Below are 21705 nucleotides of genomic sequence, written 5' to 3' on the forward strand. Positions count from 1 at the left end.
AGTTGCAGAGAATCAAAACACTTTCTTGTTTAATATAATCCATGCCGTGGAAACGTCTTGTGGAGAAAACATGAAGTATTGTATTTCTGGAGTATGCTGTAATTAGCAGTAATGCATTTTCACTGTAGGAAGTTGGAAACTAACACATTTTTGTGAAGACTTGATTAAACATTTTTTTCGTCTTAGAAGGCCTACATGTGCCCCATACACCAACTCGGTATGTTAAAATACATAATATATCTGCCCTAGAGTGGACTCCTCTCAAACAAATCTAGCAGTGAGTGACTTGAGTAAGCATTGACTGTAAATGGCATCATTATAAGGATATTAAGAGGTCAAACTGTCAGGGCCCCTTGCTAAACTGAAGCTAATTTCAGGAGTCATATTCGCACAGTAATGCCCTTTTATAATAGCAAATAAATCACATTTGCAACAATTGTTAAAAACTAACTGCCAAGTATCTGTTGCAGTTGTAAATATCCTATTTGTCAACTTAAATATTTCCTGCTGTATGGCATGAAATGCAAATCAGATGGAGACAGCTACTTTTCCTTAACACGAGAAAGTGAACTTTGCTATTCTTGCGCGTCAGGCTTGGTTTTTTTCCCAAGAGCCTCTATTTTGATGTTTTAATGTTCTCGATCAAAGGGAAATGTATCTAACACCCATTTTTAATATTTACGCTAATAACATTAATGTTTTGGTGATCAGGATTTTAATGGGAAGGCAGCACAGCGTAGGGGAAAGAGAGAACTGAGGAGGCGCACAGCCTAAATCTGGCCCTCAAGTAGTGTGAACTTGAATGAGTTATTTAAGCTCCTTCAATCTCAGGATCCTCAAGTGTAAAAGGAGCAAATGATAATACCTACCAAAGATTTTGAAAACAAAATAAAATAAATACACATGAAATTGCCTTACAAATGATAAAGTTCTATGCGAATGTTATTTATGATTACTAAGCATTTCCTTTTAGAGGAGTGGGATCTTAGGACACACATTTTCAGTCGCCGATGCAGCTATTATTAGATTGCCCCACATCATACCTGTTTTCCCCATTCATAATCGTTGTCTTCAACCTCACAACACCCCAATCCTGTAGGTGGTTAGCTTTGGGCAATGCTGGTATTACTCTATCTCCATTTGACCGATGAAGGTACTGAGATGGAAAAGTGGCTTCCTGGTTTGCCTAAGATCATAGAGCATAGGCCAGAACTCTGGTCTTTCCAGAGCAGAAGAACTTTGCTTCCTCAGGCTGCCCTACCCCCTCGGTTCACAAAAGAAATAGTAGAACAAATTTCTTTCAGCCTTTTCCTCAGCAGCAGGCTTGCCTGAATGGCTCAGATAATTGTTCTGTTCTCCATCTGGTTTCTCCATTGAAGACACCGCCTGCGGCATGCTTGCTTTGTGTACAGGGGTTCCTGTCCCCCCTCTGGACCAGCAGCCCTTTAGGGGAGGCTGCTGTCTTTGTCTTCCCGCAGCCCCGTGTCTGGGGCAGGGCTCGGCTCGCAGCAGGGCACCTCTGATGCTTCCCTCCTCTGCAGCCTTTCCGGAACAGGGTGTAGGTGGGTCTCTTGAAGCTGGTTTCAGATTCAAATGCAGCAAATATTCCTTGAGCATCCCCCCTGTGCCAGCCCCATGCCTTCACACAGGGTCTCATTTAATCCTATTCTTGCTTTTGGACTTGGATGCTAACTTGAGAACCTAATCTTTCTCTGTGCTGGCTACCCCCATCACAATTTAGATGAGCGACAATGAAGCTTGTACAGAGGCACTCTGAGTGGGCATGGAGAGAAGTGGATGGATTTTTAAATGTCTAGGAGGTGGCTTTGACATGACTTGCAGGACTTGTAACGACTAGCTTGACAGGTTAATTGATTAGATGTGAGGGCGAGGGAAAACATCACTGAAGGTTAGCGCTCGAAAGACTCTTAAAAATCGTCTAATACAATCAGTTTGCTTTAGAAATGGAGCAACTCTGGTGGAGAGGGAAGTGGTCTGCCCTATGTTACAGAGCCAGGTATCAAAGGGGTGGGATGAGAAACCAAGGTGTCCCAGCTCCTAGTCATAAATCACTTGTGGATAGTTCTTTGACCGATTGATGATATTTGAAAATTATTTTATCAAAAATGGCTAGAATACTAAAGAGATTTACATCAAGGCCTTAAGAAGCACAAGCAAGACCAAAATATTCATCTCAGCATTACTTGTAATAATGAAAAATTGCAGCTTTCCAACATTTGGACCTTGGTTAAAAAGAGGACACATGCAAGGGATGGAATAGTCTGTGATATTATCACTAAAAATAATGATTGTGAATAACTTTTGATGATGTAGGAAGATACTCAAAACAGCAAGAACAGGATATAAAGTCCTGTAGGCCTTATGAATTCAGCTTTGCAAAACTAATACTATACATGGAAAAGACTACATGAGAATATAACCAAATGTTAACAGTTGGTTGCTACTACTAGCAGAATTATGGTAAGTGCAATTATATACAGACTTTCATGTATATTCTAGATTGGCACTATCTAATATGGTAGCCACTAGCCACTTGTGGCTCTTGAGCACTTGAAATGTGGCTGTTTCAAATTGAGATGTCTAGTAACACCAGATTTTGGAGACTGTGGGGGTCAAAAAGAACATGAAATATTTCATTAATAATATTTTATACTGATTACATGCTGAATGATAATAGTTTGGTTATGTTGGGTTAAATAAAACACATTATTAAAGTTGTGTGCATCCTTTTTTGGTTACATTTTAAAATGAGGCTACTAGAAAGTTAAAAATTATGCATGTGACTTACATTCTATTTCTATCGGATTAGTTGCAAAACGGTCTGTTGCAACTTCAGCAGGGGCGGGGCCAGTAGGGGTGGGCGGGGGACTTGCTGCAGAGGCCCCTGCTCTCCACCGTCCTGACTCGCACTACGCCTGAAGCCCTGCGCACTGCAGCTGCGTCGCAGTCCTGGGGCAGAGTGGGCGCAACCCAGGCAGAAGGGAAGCGGAGAAACTGTAGCCACCTCACCGACCTTTAAAGTATCTGAGAACCAGAAGACAGCGTCAGGCAGAGGCGAGCTTGCCCAGAATTGTTCTGTTCCCAGGCTCTGGGTCCTGTTTGGGCTGCAAGCTTTGGGATGAAAAGGTAGATATGCTTCTATATGGGGAGGTGTGGGAGGGAGGCCAGGACTGAGCCCTTTTTGCCTTAGCTGTTCTAGGCAGATGGAGGCGCCTGCTCACCCCTGCTGCGTTGGCCTGGTTCCTGTGACAGGCAGGATGGATTGGTGGCAGAGCATGCAGATGTGGGCAGATGTGCTGGGGCTCTGCATTCTGTGGCTGCCTCCAAGTGCAAATAAAGTTCTGTAGCAAAGAGTTCGGTCTTGCCAACCTACTCTTATGGGCATCAGGGTAGGTATGGGACTGAGAGATGAGTTTATAGAGCAAAAAACATTCGTTGAAGACGCATAGAATTTCATAGATGTTTTACAGACCCATCTCTGGGTTTTCTTTTCTTCTTCATCATCATCATCTTTTTTTCTTTCTGGTAAGGAGAAGAACCCAAGGCTCCAGAAGGATGCCTGACCTGCTAAAGGCCCAGATCTGGGTACCAGGGTCTGAGACAAATATCCGTGATGCTCAGCAAGTCACCTCTCTGGGCCACACTTTCCTTGACTAAGCACTGGAGATAATGGTCCTCGTGGACCTTCCCTCGGTGGCTTCCAGATGTGTCTATGGAGCAACTGGGGATTGTGGAGATTCCTCACTCATGGAGAAGTTTCTAAAAGGCACATCCTCCAACCAAGGCAACTGAGAGATGCAGCACTGAGAATTCACTCCCCACAGGGACGGCATCAGAGTGCGGAGTGTGACACACAGCCCACCGTCCTCCGCTCCCATCTTGGCTGAGGGAAGTGTGCACCACCTCCCTGCCGGTGTTCGTATCTTTATTGACGGTCCCGGTCGGATAGGAAACCAACACGGGACCACTTGATTCTTCCTAGAGCGAGACCAAACCCTCAGTCCTGGGTCCCCACAGCTGTGGCTAAGCTGTAGAGGCCAGGCCACCCGCTCAGCAACTCTGCTTGCTGAGCAATGCAGCCACAGGTAGGCCAAGGTTCCCTCTGTCCTTATTGTTTTGGCTGAATACAGACTCGAGGGCTTTTTTCCTACTTGCAACTGTGGAGGCGGGGCATCCATTGGAAAGCGTTGAGCAGAGGACTGCCATGATCTAACTTATATTTCTAAAGGGACACTCTGGTTGTGGTGGGTGGAAGAGCCCGTGAGGGGGCAAGGATGGAAAAGGGAGGCCAGTTCACGGCTACTGCAGTAATCCAGGTGAGAGAGAACGGTGGTCGGGCCAGCATGCTAACAGTAAAGCGTAAGAGAAGTAGCCATTTTATAGACATATTTCAAAACTAGATCCTAAAGGACTTACTGATGGGTTGGATGCAGGGTGTGAGAGAAAGAGAGGAGTCAGGATGTCTCCAAGACTTTTGCCCTGAAAAAATGGAAGGATGGTGCTACCATTTATTGACAGGGGCAGACTGCAGGATGAATAGTTTAAAGGGTACAATCAAGATTTCAGGTTTGGGCCTGTTAAGTTGGAAACGCCTTTGTGGAATGAAGTTCTAGAGGGTGGGCTAAGATCTCAGGCATCTTGTCTCCTCTCTCAGCTGTGAAATCAGGAGGGTGTGCTTGACTGGGTTGGAGGGATGAAGCAGAATCAGTTCCTGGTAGGGAGGCCTCTTTTCCTCTGCTGTCACTTTTGAGCCTTGGGCTCAAGGCTCTCCTTGGCTGGGGAGAAGTGAGGTCTGTAGGACCTGAGGCCTTCGCTAAGGGACATGCTTCTCACCATGTCTAGGCCAAGACGAAATAAGGTTGAGAAGGACAGGGGCAGATTGGCAGAGAAAAAGAAGTGACAGCAGCTTGGGGGTAATGGGGACTGAAGACCTTGTGCCTTGAGGGAGGTCAGTGGCTTCGCTGAAATAGAAAGAGCACTGGATCAGAGTCACAGGACCTCGCCGGGCGCGTCAGCCTTGCCCTTTACTGTCTCTGTGATCCTAACTTCCTTCTCCTCTCTGAGCCTCAGGTTCCTTGTCTATAAGCACAGACCTATCTGTGATGGTCTCCGCCTTGGACCCCAGTTGCTTCTTCCCTGTGTGACTGCCAGGAGCAGAGTCTGGGGGGGTCGCGGGGGCGGGGACTCGTATGCTTGGCTCTTGACTTCGGCATTTTGCCATCTTCTCAAAGACGGGGTGCACATTCACCTCTTCTCAGGTGCTGTTTCAAAACGGGATCCAGAATTCCAGCTATCACACAGAGAACATACTTCCATAGGCAGCTAAGAAGCGATAATTCTTCCCATTTTGATTATCACCAGACAGTACAGAGCTCTTCATTGTGGTAAACAACACACTCGATACTTAATTTTAAAGAAGGTGATAGACTGGACTGGAAGAGTTTTCAGTTAGCAAAATATTAATGTGATTATGATATTTGGTAAGAATGGTTTGTATTACATAAAAAAAATCAATAGACAGGCGGAGAGGACTGCTGCCTCTTGGCATGTTGCCACCTAGTGGCGGCTGCTGGGATAGCCCAGTCCGCGCGAGAGGAGAAGAAGGGCTGTTGCCGCCGTATGGGGCAGTCACCTGGGCCCTGATCAGCAACTGAGACTCTCAGCATTCATCTTGGAGGTCATTCCCTCTGTTTCTATTAATCCTATTTGTCCTTCTGGGCACGATTTAAATCACAGCTGCACGAGGCTGTCTCTGAGCGACTAGAGCATCCATTCTCTGTACCACCCACCCTGGACTCTGCCTTATGTGAGCCTTTGGAGTCTGGGGCCATGCCTAGGGCCTCCACAATTTTCAAAGGCCTTCAAAATATTTGGCTTCTGAACAAAAAATGTGACTGGCTCCCAAATATGAAAAGCAAACCTCAAAATAACAATAAAAAATGTTTAAAAAGTATTAAAATTTTTGATATGTCAGTTAAATGCCACACAACTCTTACACGGTTATGCCTAAATCACATTTCCATGACAGTGAATTTTAATACTTTAGATTCTCTAAAACTAAAAATACTCAGGGCCCAGGGAGGTCTTAAAGAGTCCTGTTCTGGCCAACTTCAGACCTCCCTCATTCCACCTCCTCATTTTACGGACGAGGACCCTGAGAGGTGAACTCACTCGCCCAGGTCCCACAGTTAGGGGAAGAGCTGGGATCAAAGCCCAAGTTTCCTGACTCCTGGTCCAGCTCTTTCCATGACACCGAATTACCAGCATCAATAGCCCGATTTCTTTCTAGTACCAGAAGCTTCTCTGTGACTTTGGAAATTCTTTCAAGATATGTAGAAACTACATTCAAAATTAAGTTGGGGATACAATATGAAAAATATTGAAATTTAAACCTGCATCAGCAGCAGTTGCATTTGTTTTTCACTTTTACAAAAAAACCCCACAAATCTTTTAATATACTTTTGCTTTCTCGGCTTCCTTTCCAAATTTCTCCCACTACCTCTATACATTTATGATCGTCTATTACTTTCTAGACTGATGGCCTAACTGACGTTATTTGTATTCTTAAGGTACAGAATGACACACTCACTTCTTTTTTATCATGCATTTTTGGAAGCCCACTTATTTTGACATTAAGCACTAAACTGTAAAAAACATGAAAACCCAATATTTATAACCTATTGCAGGTTTCTAGGACTAGTAATTATAGATGCTTCTTCTATGGCAATTCAATCTAATAATCCCACGCTGTCGATAGTTATTCTCCTTTAGTTTTCACGCTATACACGTCATGGCTGGGGAACGATCTGCTTGGTTGAGAAGTGTTCCTTTAAAGCTACTACAAATAATCTCCAAAAGGCTTTTGTGTGAATTTTCAAAGCAGAAAGCTCTTGCTCTGTGGCTCCCGTTGGGAGGTTCCTGTGCCCAGTCCTTGCGGACGTGGAGACTCACATGCAAAGTGCGATGAGGCCGAGTGCGCGGCACTGGCCCCCTCCGTGCGATGAGTTAGCAGAGTCTGCCTTTCCCCCCCAGCTTCCTTCACAGCTCCAGTAAACAAGAATTTTTATAAAGAACAGCCTCAGTTGTAGAATATGTAGGCGGGAAACATGGGCTATCAGAGCTGTGGCCTTGAAGTTGGTCTAGTTCAGCCAGGAAATCTGGTCAAGAGCAGAGTTCAGACCAGAGCTCAGAGCTCTTGATCTCAAGTCCAAGGCATGTTTGTTTACACTTGGGAAATTCCCAGAGACGAGAATGAGACCGAGAGCAGGGACTTTTCTTATTCATCTCTGCATCCTGCACAATGCCTAGCACAGCACTCCTGATATTAGTGGGTGCAATAAATCTTTGTTGGATGATTCAATTAAATAACATAAGGAAAAAAGTCTTCCCTTTAAAACACAGGCAGGAGAGATACCACTTCACACCCGCAAGGATGGCTGAAATAAAAAAGACATTAATAAGTATTGGCAAAGCTAGGGAGAAATTGGAACCCTCATACATTGCTAGTGAGGCTGTAAAACGGTGCAGCCACTTTAAAAAACAGTTTGGCAGTTCCTTAAAAAGTTAAACTTTGAGTTGCCATATGACCAATCACTTCTACTTCTAGGTATACAACCAAGAGAAATGAGACGTCTTCACCCAAAAACTTGTACATGAGTGTTCACAGCAGTATTATTCATAACAGTCAAAAAGTGGAAGCAACCCAAGTGTCCATCAACTGATGAATAAACAAAATGTGGGCTATCCATACTATGGAATATTATTCAGCCGTTAAAAGGAATGAAGCACTGATACATGTGACAACATGGATGAACCTTGAAAAGGTTATGATAAAAGTGAAAGAAGCCAGTGACAAAAGACCACCTATTATGTGATCCCATTTATATGAAATGTCCAGAATAGGGAAAGCCACAGGGGCAGAAAATGTTTTCCAGTGGCTGAGGGAAAAAGGGTATGGGGAATGAATTCTAATGGGTAAAGAGTTTCTTTTTAGTGTAAGGGAAATGATCTAAAATTAGATAATGGTGATGATTGCATAACTCTGTGAATATACTAAAACTCATGAAGTATATGCTTTAAAGGGGTGAATTTTATGGTATGTGATACTTCAGTGAAGCTGTTACACAGACACACACACAGACACACACACACCAATCCCTGGGAGACCCATTTTAGGAAGGACACCCACACGATTTGTATGGCCACTTTTTTGAATCTAGTTGAGTGTGTAAATAACGACTGAATGAGGCAGCCTGTGATAAACCACCTCCCAAAGTGCCCTCTGAATTTATTCTAAGTATTCTTCAAGTCTATACCTTAAAAAGCTTTTCCATATGTGGGTGAAAAATACCTGCTACAGACACTAACGCAAACTAGTGGCCAGCGAGGTTAACACCTGGGGCTCACCAAGCAGTCACGGGCTGGAAGGGATAACATGTTAGCATCTGTCAAAAAGACTCAATTGGCTCTGAGGACACAGCGTTGCTTTCCTAAAAGGCAGTAAGTACACTTGCTCCTACTTCCCATCGCGGGCTTTCACTTTCTATCAGCTCCGGGAGCGAGCAGGCCTGGGCATGGACAAATCCAGAAGACAGGCAGGACTGGTCAGGCAAGGGGGCACTTGACACAGCACAGCTTTGTCCTAGACATGTCCACTTCCCCTCTTGCCTCCTGTTGCTCGTTCCAGGGGCCTCCCAGAATCTCTGCCTGCCTTCTGTGGTAGGGGCTCCCGCAAACCCTATGCGCACCAAGGGACACCTCCTCGTCCCCACCAAGTTAATCCAATAAATCCTGACTAATCCTGACAGTTGAGGGCTGAGTGCCAGGTAACACGTTTGTCATAATGGAACCTTTCAGATTTGGCTGAGAGATAAATCTAGATTCCAGGACTTTGCCTTTGTTGTCTACAGACTCTGGTGTTTGAAAGATCAGCACCCTATCAGGGCCACAGGCCATCTTTTTTGACAGCAGCAACATTTAAAAGCTGCCTATTTGACCACGTGGAGGACAGACTCCAGGGAGACATGGGGCAGAAGAGAGGAAGGGAAAGCAATGCATGTTAAGGGTCGATTATGTACAAGGCTCTCTGGAATTATCTCATGTCATCCTCACAAGACCCTTGTGAGGCAGATATTGACACTCCCATTTTATAGAAGTGGAAGTGGAGCTCAAAGAACCCAGAAACGTGCCTGGGTTCCACAGCTAAGCAACAGGGCTCAGATTAAGATCCAGGTTTGCCTAACTCTGAAGTGCAGGTTTTCTCTCCTGTGCTCAGTCTTGGAGATTCCTCTCCACCTGGCAAGGGGAACACGTGCTTGGCCGAACTTGAGAGAGCGCCGTGATGCTGCAGCCACATCCAGAAGCTGCACCACTTCCTAGCTGGTTCCGAAGCCAGAGCAAGGCCTGTGGTTTACTGTGGGACTTTGGACAAGTCACTTAACATCTTTCTGCCTCACCTTCCCCATTATTTGTCCGTAAAGCACTTTGAGAGCTTATAATAAAAGGGCTGTATAAAGACAAAGAAATATTGAGACATTTGTGGAGAAATCCAAAAAGGTTAAAGAACTCACATAAATAACTAAGTACTCTAGTGAGGGCTAGGAATGTGGCACGATCCGGGAAGACCAACTTTCCCAAGAAGTGAACACATTCCGTTTATTTATTTGCAAGGTCTTGGAATAGCAGGGCAACACAATGGATCTAATGTTTAAGAAAGCAAAATATATGTTTAAAGGAATATACATGTTGTTAAAACAGTTCTATTTATGCAAAAGATTCATGTGACTTTATAAAGGTTTTCAGGGATTTGAAAGGATTTTAAGTGCTGTGTTAGACTGTACTAGTAACAGATGTTCAACGGCATGTTTAAGTTTTTGTTTTACTGAAAAAGCAATGAATTACTTGATATTTCCTCTTTAAAAAATCATGCCAAAGCCACCACATTTTAAGTATAGCCTAAATTCATTATTTCTAAAAAAAATCATTTAAAGTAACGTAAGGGATTGTAAAAAGAAATATTACTGTGGAGCTAAAGGTTTTGTTTGCTAAATATTCCCTTCAGAGTCCCAGTCTTTTGTGTCACTCCTTGTTCTTTTTCTATGAAGACAGATGGTGTCAGTAATTGCCTATATATTTAATTAAGTTAAAAAGCTACATAGTAAGGTTTTGGCGAAAAGTCTGAAATTTCGTGCTATGAGCAAAGAAAGCAAAAGGAAGCGGAAATTGGTAGCATAAGACACTATTCCTCACCAAATACACATTTGGCTATCCATATATGTTGGAATGTGAGATTGCATTTCATTAATCTAATGATAAGAACAAAGGCATTTACCCTGAAAGATAAAGCCCCTAATAGAAATCTGGATGGCTATTCTGTTACGTTTTTGACCAGCTACATGGGAATGACTCTCTCTATTGCCCATATCACCTCCAACGTTGGCCCAGTACTTAGTGGTTATTCTAAACTCCTCTGACACTAAGGTTTTTGCCTGGGATTTTTCACCTAGCAGGCTAATCAATGTGAAATTTTTATGAGGAGGAAGCAGTAGCTACTTGTAGAAAGTGGTTTAGAAAACTGACAACCATTCTTGTGGTGTCTGTTTTCAATGTTCCCATCCCATGAATCCACCTTCTGGCTTAATGGCAATATGGCGCTCCCAGCTGTGGTTGCTGTGCATGGGCTTGCTCATTTAAACTCTTAAAGCTTAAAAATGGCTACCACAACACTGATTTTATTCCATTTTGCTTAGTCATTAACATTTAATGATTACCTTATGTGCTGAGCACAAGGATGGAATATATTAAAAAAAATAGGAGATGTATTTTCTGGCTTTAAGCTGTTCAACTCAATTCAACAAGCATATTGAGGATATACAAGAGAAATATACATTTTCTTTGGTGATGGTGGTTGAGGAGGGGAGAGAGACTTACAAAGGAAGTCAGCATCAATTCAGTGCAGTATAACAGTGAGCATCTGCTGGGTGAGAAAGCGCTGGGGCTTGGCAGCCAGTGAAGTCATGGTTTAAGCCCTGAATTTGCCACTTAGTAGCTGTGTGACCTTGAATGCATCACCCTGGCCTCAGTTTCCTCATTTGTAAGTTAGGGATAATAATACCCACTTCTCAGGGTGTGAGGATTAGGAATACTACATGTAAAATACATAATGGAGGGCCTGGTACTTGACAAAAATTCAATAAATAGTTAATATTATTGTTGATAATTACTCTGGCCATCAATATGATACCTCAGCTCTGGGAGGCTAGAGGATGAAGTGGCAGTTGAAGTGGGATTAATTAAGGTGAGTTTCCATGGGGAGCTGGACTTTGAAACATGTTTGAAAGAAAGGAAGTACAGAAAAGAAAGGAAAGGCAAGTTGTAGGAGTGAAGGTGGCATGTGGGAGGTGGGATGAGGATGCGGTTATGCAACATGGGAACCAACAAGCCAGTCAGCTTGCTTGTCCTGGAGAGTACTTGGGACGTGATCAATGAGAAAAGCAATTAGTGCCATATTGTGGGAGGGGAGTGATTCAGGGCTATTTTAAGCTAGAGGTAAGGCCTAGAGCAAATTACTCTGTACTTTGTCACCCCAACATTGTGGTACAGGTAAAGTTAAGTTAAAATGAACGTTAACAACAACTTTGCAAAGGAAAATTTATCACACAAAAGGTCTTGACCCAGGGGACAGCTGGAAGTAGGAAAGGGCCACTCAGCTTTGTTGTTGTGATACCAGGGGACAAGCTGTAAACATGTACGGGGAGGATCTTTTGGTCTAACCAAGCATGAACAAGGAGGCTGTTCCTTTCCCCTGCCTACTGCCCTCCTGGGTCCTGTGGAACCATGGCCCCTCCTGAAAAGTCCAGGAGGCAGTGTGAGTGCCCAGACTTGCCCTGACCTGGCAATGTTTCTGGTGATTAAAGTTAGTTAGAGACCTCAAAGTCTGCAGAGATGTGTCTGGGTTTCATTCGAAGGGAAGCAAGGATCTGCATGATGAGCGTGGGCATCTGAAGACGCCTCGGGTGGGACGACTGGATGTAAATGGAAGAATCGGGTCTGTTACATGTAGACCAACCAAAGTTCTACTCAGGAGCTCATGTTAAGCTTGAGTCCAATCTTTCTGAAGGTTAAGGTTTACAATGTAAGGGGTTACCCCAACATGTAAGGACAGTCACATGTGGTAATAATACATACAGCAAAGTTGGCCAGTAGTTTACCTGCATTATTAGTGTTAAGAAACAGAATTGTAATTTTTGCTGTAAAATTTGTCATCATTGCCTTTGTGTTTATTGCAGAAGTCATCATCATCACCATCATCATTATTATTACTTGTATATTACAGGTCTGTTTCATTGACACAAACACACAGACCTTTTACAGGGACAGGTCTTTACTCTAATGCTTCAAAACCCTTTGGGATCTATTTTCCCTTCACTAGGTATTAACCTGGGATTCACAATGTGCCTGTTATAGCATTTAAAAACACTGAATAATTGGCACTTCTGTTTATACCAAAGGCCTATTAAATTTTAATTTAGATATATACTGTTAACCTTCTTCTATATAAATAAAATACCTTCCCTAAAGAGAAAAAGTAAATCTCATTGAGCTCCCTTGGTGAATACTTTGTATATCTTAAAAACAGAGATAGGGAGATCTTGCAAATGGGAGCACTAGAGGGGGACTCAGAGAGAGGTATTCATTCATTCATTTAATAAATATTTATTGTGAATCTATTATATGCTAGACATGGTGCTAGGTGCTGGCTATATAGCAATGAATAAGAAGGAATTATGATGTTTCTGTAGACCTTGGTTTTTCCACTCTCTGAAATAAGTATATTCATTTTTGATGCTTATATATCACTTTGAGATGATGATAATGCTCACTGACTTTTAAAAAGAATGCTAATTCAATTCAGATTCCACTCACAGTTTGAGGACCTGCTGAGGGCTCGAGTGACAGCTTTACATGTGATTATGCCGTTTGATTTAATAAGAACAGCACCTTATATCTGCTCAGCCTCTCAGAACATCCTCTGGGAAGGAGCGCAGGAATTCGCCATTTGTCAATGAAAAAACGAGGCTCAGAGAGGTCCAGCGAGTTGTCTGCAGGAATTCGCCATTTGTCAATGAAAAAACGAGGCTCAGAGAGGTCCAGCGAGTTGTCTAAAGTGTTACAACTGGTTAGTGGAAAGACTGGGGCTGGAACCCGTTACCCATCACGATGAAAATATTTTCATTGGTATCTTTTTTTTTTCTATTCCAGGCTGATATATTTGTATTTAGGAGCTCTTAGAAATAGTTTTCAGAAGGTATGGCATGTTCTCTGTTATACATCAGGGTCTCCGTTTTTGTCTTTCTTCACAATTTGTACTTTCTAACAAGTCTCATTTCCATGCGTAGCTACCTTACTTCTCCAGGGAGGGCCGTCACTGGTCACCTGCAGCTGTTTTTCATCTAAATTCTTTTCTTAAAGATTGCATTTCCTTTCCTTTTTTTTTTTTAAGTAATAACTGTCAATGCTCATAACAGAGATAGTTATTTCAAAAGTTCACAACTATCTAAAAACAAAGAAGTTTTTAATCTGGGAATTTCTACAGAAAATATCTTTACCACTCTATTGTTTAGTGACTTTTATATAAAGAAAAAGAACTGGAGAATGATATATAAATGCATATGTATATGAGGCAAGTCAGACATGATGTTTGTAAGACTTAGATCATCATTTTTACCCACATGTGTTTTGTGCTTTTTGCCACCGTTCTTCACAGCATCTCTCCCACTTGGAATACATACACTCTTTCTTACCCTCCTTCAAATCCTAATTATCATTCAGCTCAAATCCCACCTACTCTGTAAAAACCTTTCTTGATTGCACCAAACAGACGGCAGTTAAACTGACATTACCTTTTTGATGTCTCTTTTTATTGTTCTGTGTAGTTGTCACTTAAGCTTTTTCTTGTAATTCATTTTTCAAGTCTGTCTCCCCAAATAGATTGTGAACTCCCTCAGGGCAGGCACTTCCACATCTTTTGCATTTTTGCAGCTTCCCTAGCACCTACCATAATGGCTTGTACATAATAGATGCTCAATAAACACTTGTTCTTTCTTTTAGAATTTCCCAGAGGTAAATAAGTAAGCCCAACAGATCTGGATCTTCTAGAAGTTCCAAAAGTCCATCAATCAACTGGGTGTCATGTGACTATCACTGTTTTAGATGTCACGAGGAGCCAAAAAAAAAAATCAAGGTCCAGTGCTTTCTAGATGATTTAGAAATCTCACGGAGGCAATATTTATGCCTAAGAACCAGTAAGAGTACAAAACAATTGTGTGCGTGTTTATCAAATAAGACTGGATGAAAGATGTGAAATGAGCTTCCTCATGACAGGGAATATGTCTTCTTTATTATCTCTGTTCCTTCAGCATCTAGCACAGGGCCAGAGTCAGCCCTCAGAAGGTATTTGTTCAATAACATGTCGGTCTCTCCTCAATCTAAGGCCTTTGGTAGGTGCTTCATGCTCCTATTGGAACTGGCTAGATACTGCCTATCAAGGGCCGTGGCTCCGGGACCCATCCAGGTATGGAAATAGCTTGTGCTGCCCTTTGTTTAAGAGTTTGACTCCTCTACAGTAACCTGGGGCAGAGCCCTCCCTTCATCCTCAAGTGGGAAGGCCAAATCTCCTACACGGCTACCTTGTAGCTCCGTGTATTCTGCACGGAGTCTTGGGAAGCCTGGAATTTCCCCATTCCTAGGGTACTGGAATCGTGGATGTAAGTCTGCTGGCAGGAGAGGTTTTGTACTGTGCTCCTCTCGGCTCCAATTCCCAGAGATTGGCCCGTTTCCTTTTATTCCCAAATGATCCTGCATTCTGCCTGATGTTCCCAATATTTAAACCCCACATTTCCAAAACTGTTCCTCCATTCTGCTACCCTAGAACCTCACTCTTATCTCCTGAAGGCTGGACAGGATTTTCGACACTCTTATCTGGAGTTGATTCACAACTGTGTCGTTGGTGTGCCACTGTCATTTTATTTCCTTTTCTTTGGTTCTCGTTCCCCTTTGCTCTTACCACACTAGCATGGTAAGTTATGGAGCCCGACTGGGGCCAGAGGGCAAGAACTGGGGATGGATGCAGCCACTTCGGTTTCCTGCCTGCCGTGTCTACTGCAAGACGTGTTTGCATGTGAGTGAGATCATGTACGTGCAGGTGCTTTGCAAACTATAACATACTACGCAAATTTATGACTACCATTATTCACACTTTTTTGATTACAAATATAATGCATGCTTGCTTTTAAAAACGCAAATGCAGAAAGCACAAAGAACAAAACAGAACTCACTCTCTGTGTTAGTTTCCTATTGCTGCTGTGACAAATTGCCAGAAGCTTAGTGGCTCAAAGAGTGAGAAGTCAGAAGTCTCAGTGGGCTGACATCAAGTGTCAGCAGGGCCGCGTTCCTCCTAGAGGCTCTAGAGCAGAGGCTGCTTCCCTCCTCCTCCAGCTCCGAGAGGCTGCGCGCTCACTGGCTCACAGTCACTTGCTCCGTTTTCAAAGCCAGCAGGACCCTTGTGACTACATTGGCCGCCTGGATAATCCAGGATGATCTTCCCATCCCAAGAGCCTTAAAAGAATCCTGTATATGTGTGACCACATACGGTCTCATGCACAGGCTTCAGGGGTGAGGACACGGCCATCTTTGCTGGGGCCATTACTCCGCCCACCACACCCTCAATCTTCCATTGGGAAATCATGACTTATTACATCTTAGTGTATCTCTTTAGGTTCTCTTTGCTCTGCACGCACATTTTTTTTTTCTTTTTATAAAATTGTTATCTTGTTGCACATATCGCTTTGTAATATGTGTTTTACCCTTCCATTATTCTAAGAACAATTTCCTGTTAAGTATTCTTCAAAAACACGAGTTTGACTGTTCTCATGGTATTCAATTCTATCGCTCTATCATAATTTGCTTAACAATTCTCTGTTATTGGAATTTCAGCTATTTGAAATTTTTTACTATCCTTAATAATGTTGGGATTAATATACGTGTACATAAATCTTGGTGATTATTTCCTTGTGATAATTTCTAACAAGTGGACTCTTACTATTATTATTATTAAGCTTTGAATATAAAAATAAGTACTATGAAAACGTTACTGAAATAAATAATTTTTGAACTGAAAGGTTCCTCAGAAGTCAAATAAGCTAACCTACTCATTTCATAGCTGAGAAAACTGGAGACGACAGAAAGAAAGTGACGAGCTCATGGTAATACAGTAACTTAGGAAAAAAGCTAAATTTGACTATTTGAAACTTTAGTATGATGAAGAACATTACAAATAAAGTTGAAACACAAATGACAGCATCTGGCATCCAAGCACAGGTGGGCAGGGGTGCGGCACAGATGTGGCAGGCGAGGAAGATGGCAGGATTGGTTGGGAGACTGGTTACACTGAACAAATAAATAAATTGATTGAGTAAATAAGTAAATATATTGAGGATGAAGACTCAGGTTTCTCTCTGTTGGAGAAGGTATTTATTTCTAAGTGTGGAAAAGGGGAAGTCTAGCAAGAATCTTGAAGTGTTTGATTGGAATTAGACATATTGGCAGGAATGCATGGTTCTGATAGATATAGAAACAGTTATAGATGCATGCATGTATATATATATGTATATGTGTGTGTGTGTGTATTGTAAACATATAACACATGTATTTCCTAGCTCTGTCCACTGAGAGAGACCAGAAGCCATGACCCTCTGGTAGTAATGAGAACAGTAAGGGCTCAGATCTTAACACCATCCTCTACTAAAAGGACCCAAGGCTCTTAAGTTGATCCTGGTCTGGGGCAGGGAAAATGTAAGATGACTCTGGAACATCTCATTGTGCTGGAAAGCAAGACAATGCTCAAAGAATGATGGGGACATATCAAAAGTACACAAAAGCCACCCTGAAAGGCCTCCCATTAGCCAAATCTAGGACACTTTGAGCATCAAAATGATGAAAGTATCAAAATACAACTGACTGAAGAGAATAGAAACGCATGCGTTCAAACTGGTAGAAATACACACATGCATACGTATACAAAGGAAAGCGGGAGAAGGAAAAAGTCTTTCCTGCAGTGGATTGCCTACTGACAAATGTAGAAAGAATGATGGAGACAGAATATTACTATCACAGTGGTGGTTGACTCAGGAGAAAGTTGGCAATGGATGCTAAGTATTGTGGGTGGAAATTTGGTGAGGAGTAAGATATTGGTGTACTCTTGGAACAACTTCACACAAAATATTACTAATCAGTTACAAAGGAAAAAATAGTGATTTTGTGGTGGAGAGACATGACTGGAAAAAAGAGAGAAAAGACACAAATGACAATCTGGGAGAAGATATTTGCAACACGTGTAACAGTCAAAGGATAAGAGTTCCTTATATACGAAGAGTGTCTACAAATCAACATTTGTGTTACAGTCCAATTTAAAAAGGGCAAAAGATATGCTAAGGCAATTAAGACAAGTTTTATAAATGGCCAAAAAACATATGAAAAAATGTTCATTATCACTAACAATCAAGGAAATACTGAGGAAGACAACATAACATTATCCCCCCCGTTAGACTGGCAGAAATGAGGGGTTGGTAATATGCCAATCTCTTCATTGACACCACAAAGCAAGCCAATTAGAAAAGAAATTCAGGTGCTTTCCAAAGTGACATGATTTGCAAAATGGCTAGAGAATATGCCAGTGATTTTGCAAATCTGTTCTCTACAGAGAGCTAGCATACTTCCCTTGCCAGTGTGGAAATACCCTTTGGTGTGCTCACTGAGAACTGCCTCAATGTTCTACTGAAGACTGTGGCACAAATGGCCATACACTCAAGTATTAGCAGGGTGGGGTAAGGAGAAGTCACAGTATGATAAAATCAGAGAATCTTGGGGTAGTATTTATTTATCCCATCCATCCAACTAATGTCTAAGCTTCTTCTCTAAAAGCCTTGGCACCACCATCCACCATCTGCTAGAATACCTCTATGGTTCATTCATTCATTCTTTCAACAAATATTTACTGAAACCTACTTTGTTCCAGGGTGGAATACCGCTGAGACTTGAGTGGGGAGTAAAAAGAGACATAGTACATCTCCTCAGGGAGCTTACAGTCTGTGGGGAGACAGCTTTAATCAGATAACCATGTATATAAGCTTAAAATTGTAACTAAGGTAGGTGGTATGAAGGAGAGGAAGATGTGAATGTGACCTTGCCAGGGAGGGCAGGGAAAGCTTCCGTAAGAAAGGGTGGCTTGAGCTGAAATATGAGGAATGGGAAGGGGGTTAACTAGGTAAAAAAGAAGAGATAAGAGCATTTCAGGCTGAGGGGAAGCATGTGTAAATGCCCTGTGGCAGGAGGTAGTAGGATGAATAAGGGAGAATTAGAGAGGCTGGTGTGGTGGGAGAAGACAGGAAAAGAGGGGGAGTTAGGGTGAGAAGAGGCTGGCAAGGCACCTGGGAGCAGCCAAGTGAAGGATGGGACCTTTATCCCAGAAGCCTGGAAAGGTGGTAAGCCCAGGGATGGGACCACCTCTGGGGCTGGAGAAGATCCCTTCACTGCTGCCTGCCATTCTGCCTATACCAAGCTCCAGTACAAGTCAACTGTCCCCACAGTGCCGTCCTCCCTGCTGCCCCAGGGACTGCAGATGTTGTCCCTCCTTCTCAAGGAAGGGTGTGGGGAGGGCAGCCTGCCCTGCTTCCCTACCCCAGGCTCTCTCACCGGAGGGCATCGCCTCTGTGCTCCCTCCCCACCAGGTGGATTCCTGAAGGCACTTCAGTTCGTCCTTTCTTCTCTCAGCGCGTGGGCCTGAGAAAGGAACTGAAACCCATGGAAGGCCCAGGAAGGCAAGAGGAAAACGATTATAAAACAAGCTGAAAACTGCCCAACACATAAACTCTCACCTGGAAACCATCATCCGGCTGAAATGGAGAATGGTAAAACTGAAAATAATGAATATAAAACAACTACAGTATTTTACAACGTTGGGTGGCCAGAGGCTGTCAGGAGAGGGCGGGGGGAGGTCGCTGCCTTTAGACAGAGGTCTGGTCACCCACCGCTCACGGAGGAGCGACGGGGCATTTTAAAAAACGACTTGTGAAGTAGTAGTGAATTCAAACATTATAATTGGTTGGGGGGAGGGAGGCAAAGCAAAAACGGTTAAAAATTATTTCTCGAGAATGTTATACATCAGAGCCACCTATGCACACACGAAGAATCTCACAGATGAAATATTAAATAAATGAAAGCATGTTGTAGAGTAATAATGCACAGGATGTCATGATCTATAGAAAGTTAAAAACATGCAAAATGAAACTGTGTATTATTTATGAGTACACCCATGTGTAGGAAAAGTGTAAAGATATGGAAGGGAGCCAAAGTCCCAAATGTAAGCCAGTGGTCACCCCCCGGAGGAGGAAGAGCATTGCTCAGAGCATCGGCAAGGAGTCCACAGGACTGGAGGTGGTACTGGCACCACTTTATTTCTTAAGCTGGGTGTGGGCACATGATGTTTTTATATTGTTATTCAGACCTTTTTATATTTATGGAATATTTCCCAATAAGTTAAAAAAAAATTGACAGCCCAAGTTGCTGGTGAACTGCTGATCAGAAAAGGAACAGAAACAAGGATGCTTAAATCCTTTCTAGGGATTGACTTTCTACCTAAGAACAGACTCTAGACAGGTTCGGGCCCCACATGGCATAAACTAGTCTCACGATGAGATGCAGGCAGAGCACCAGTGGGCAGAATTGAGGCCCAGATGACAGAGCCCTGCAGGATGAGTTGCAGTTACTTAAACTCCAACCGTGCCCCATCGAGAAGATCCTGGTCCAGTTTCTCCAGACATAAAACCTGGTCTCACTTGATTGGCATGGACTGAGCACAGGCGGGATTTACAAGTCAGCTCACCAAAGGAGCAGGGAATCTGAGAAGCCCCCTCATATTCCCTGCGGCACAGGTGTGGACGGCGCGGAGTCTCTACACATTTTAGTATTTCACGTGGCATCGAGTCAACTTACCTGCTGTTCCATGGTCTTGGGGTGAATAAAAGTCACCAGGTCTATAGAAAGGTAACCAACCACATTTCTCATTTTGCAAGCATTTCCAATTTGGAGGCACAAAGAACTGAGGACTTGGGGATCCACCGAGGCCTGAGGCACGGTGGTTCCAGAGGAGATGAAGGGGCCATCGGCATGAAACTGGTCCCCCGTTGACAGCAGCTGGATCTCTCCGTTGGGCTCTATCAGCATGTCCACCGTCAGGTTGGTGATGCTTTCTGCAGGTGGGTACGCTTCGACCACGCCTCCTGGTGGGAAATGCACGGAGGAGATGAAAGGACAGGCTCACATGGGCTGTGCCTAGTTAGAGCAGGAAGAAAGAGCCTGGGCTTTGGCAGACGGACTTGGGCTCAGATCCTGCCTCTGCCATGTCTTGTGAGACTTTGGGCAAATAGCTTCAATTCTCTGAACTTTCTTTTCCTCATCTGTAAAATGGGCACAATAAAACCTACCTCACCAGGATGTTGTGAATCTCAGAGATACTGTGTCTGGAGTATTTAGCCCAATGTTTGGCACGTACTAGGACTGGATGAATGTGAGTTGTGATTCTGATCATAACTAGGAAGACACTATAAAGATCATCCAGTCTGTGCCCGTTCATTACATAAACGACAAACCTAAGAATTACAGGAAGATCCCGCAGGGGGCATTAACTGCCCAGAGTCCACAGGTTGTACCTTGACGACACTTTCTGTTCAACTTCACTGCTTTTTGAAGTTTTGACAAGTTAGGGCTTTTATCAGGCAAAAGAGAACGCTGACCATTATGTCTGGCACAGGGCTCCTATATAAAGCCAATTATAAAACATTTTAAAAAATGTAGAGCTGCGAGATGCTGTGGTTCTTGAGGAACACGTGTGATTCCTTCTTGGTGATAAGGAGAGCTTTATAATTTGTCATAGTTTATCTTTTGTTCTGAATAACAAAAATCACAGAGGCAAATCTGATGCTCCATCACAGAAACAATATTAGCCTGGGCTAATTTTGTGGGCTAGCTCAGTGGTGTCCACAAAAATTACACAGCTCTGATTTTCGGCTTTTAGGCCTCACATAAATCTTATTTTATAGAAAAAATTTTTAAAAATATTATTTGTAAAGAATTAGATAATGTAATTTAAAGTAAAAACAACTAAGTGTTCCTTAAACAGGATGGCCTCTGGAGCCTGGTGTATTAAGATAAATTTTGGGGCTGGCCTCAGGCCCGGTGGTTAAGTTCGTGCGCTCTGCTTCAGTGGCCCAGGGTTTCGCCGGTTTGGATCCTGGGCGTGGACGTGGCACCGCTCATCAGGCCATGCTGAGGCAGCATCCCATGTAGCACAACCAGAGGTACTCCCAACTAGAATATACAACTATGTCCCGGGGGGGCTTTGGGGAGAAGAAGAAAAAACAAAAAGATTGGCAACAGATGTTAGTGCAGATGCCAATCTTAAAAAAAAAGAAATTGTAATGATTACTGATACCATTTCATCTAATTAAAAATATATATATATATATATAAACTTGGCCTGTATTTCACAAATTTGCTGGGAGGTGACCTCTGCCCACAGGCTTTGAACAGCTTGTATGGTTAAATCCTGAGATTTTAGCAATTCTCAAA

The 21705-nt window shown here is 43.0% G+C and overlaps 1 protein-coding gene across 3 annotated transcripts in view; it reads right to left on the bottom strand.

Moving 5' to 3' along the window:
• The window catches only part of IQCH (IQ motif containing H), a 177722-nt gene that overhangs the window by 24155 nt on the left and 131862 nt on the right, over window positions 1–21705 (bottom strand). For all 3 annotated transcript variants that reach the window (XR_011540770.1, XM_070622800.1, XM_070622791.1), the window contains one exon: window positions 20071–20357. Coding sequence is in view for 2 of the 3 variants with exons in the window: in XM_070622800.1 (XP_070478901.1) it covers window positions 20071–20357 (287 nt within the window). In the remaining variant the exon portion in view is untranslated. The remainder of the gene's footprint in view (window positions 1–20070; window positions 20358–21705) is intronic.

Source organism: Equus przewalskii, chromosome 1 (genome assembly GCF_037783145.1).
Source record: "Equus przewalskii isolate Varuska chromosome 1, EquPr2, whole genome shotgun sequence".
In the NCBI taxonomy this organism is placed as follows: domain Eukaryota; kingdom Metazoa; phylum Chordata; class Mammalia; order Perissodactyla; family Equidae; genus Equus; species Equus przewalskii.